Source organism: Corvus brachyrhynchos, unplaced genomic scaffold (assembly GCF_000691975.1).
Source record: "Corvus brachyrhynchos isolate BGI_N302 unplaced genomic scaffold, ASM69197v1 scaffold126, whole genome shotgun sequence".
In the NCBI taxonomy this organism is placed as follows: Eukaryota; Metazoa; Chordata; class Aves; order Passeriformes; family Corvidae; genus Corvus; species Corvus brachyrhynchos.
Genome location: NW_008239283.1, coordinates 3,963,769 through 3,964,910, shown reverse-complemented (window position 1 = coordinate 3,964,910; position 1,142 = coordinate 3,963,769). Strand labels below are relative to the sequence as shown.

The 1,142-nt window shown below is 44.0% G+C and overlaps 1 protein-coding gene across 6 annotated transcripts in view; it reads right to left on the bottom strand.

Moving 5' to 3' along the window:
• ZRANB3 (zinc finger RANBP2-type containing 3) overlaps window positions 1-1,142 on the bottom strand; it is a 43,540-nt gene that overhangs the window by 11,231 nt on the left and 31,167 nt on the right. For all 6 annotated transcript variants that reach the window (XM_008638214.2, XM_017740249.1, XM_017740252.1 and 3 more), the window contains one exon: window positions 1,131-1,142. This exon is cut by the window's right edge and continues 171 nt beyond it. In XM_008638214.2, coding sequence (XP_008636436.1) covers window positions 1,131-1,142 — 12 coding nt within the window. The remainder of the gene's footprint in view (window positions 1-1,130) is intronic.

Sequence of the window (1,142 nt, the reverse complement as noted above, 5' to 3'; positions counted from 1 at the left end):
TAGGAGAGTAATATACTGGCAAACAAATGGTCACCAGTTTGTCACTACAGTAACTTACGGACCCAGCCCAACTGAACCACGACAATACAGGACCAGCCAAATGCAAGAACTACAGCTATAGGCTGGCACTGGCATCAGGATAAACCCTGTGTAATCACAGTCTCAAATGGCTCTGGCACCTGGTGTTTGAAAGGCAGTTCCTTCTGCATTGACACTGCTGGCAACACCAGAAAGCAAGAGCTGCCAGAACACCAACACACCTCAGTTATCAACACACGACACTAATGAATGGGCACAAAGGGGTCACTGAAGCAAAACAGCCAAATGATTTTTCTCAGTTCCGTGAACTCTCAAAGATTCTCCAAGTAAGGAAAAAAAGTAGACTGGAACTACTCCTAGCTTTAAAGTGACAGAGAGCAGGTTTAGATTCGATATTAGGAAGAAATTCTACCCTGTGAAAGTGGTGAGGCTTTGGCACAGGTTGCCCTAAGAAGCTGTGGTTACCCCATCACTGGAAGTGTCCAATGCCAGGTTGCACAGAGCTTGAAGCAACCTGGGATAGTGGAAGGTGTCCCTGCCCATGCCAGGATGAGCTTTAAGGACCCTTCCAACCTAAACCATTCTATGATTCAATGACTGCTAACAACAGTTGGGTGATACTTGTGGAAAATGGCAACAGAAGAAAAGATTTGTATAATCTTGGATCTACCGAAAAAGAATGCCCTCTGCCTCTCAAAAAGGAAGCTTAGTTTAGGCACAACATTCATTCAATTAAGAAAAAACAACCCACAACAAATTCTAGCTGTTATGAGTGAGCAGAATGCCTGAATGCCTTAAAATTGAACCACAACAGCAATAAAAAGCCAGAAGATAAAACAACCATCTCCTGTGGGTATGAACCATCCCATGCACCTTGGCAAAGACTCATTATCATTGCATCTTGAATGAAGAGCAAAAACCTAGAAAAGACTAAGTCAGAACAAACATGGACATTTTGATGATTAGTAATTGTAGGTGTATCAATTTGTCTTAGAGTAGGAGCGTGTTTTAGATAAACAAGACTTTTGTGGCACTGAAGTGCAACCCGAACCCCAGAGAACCCTGACCCCTCGGCCCCACTGCGCACCCACCTTGCGGTTCAG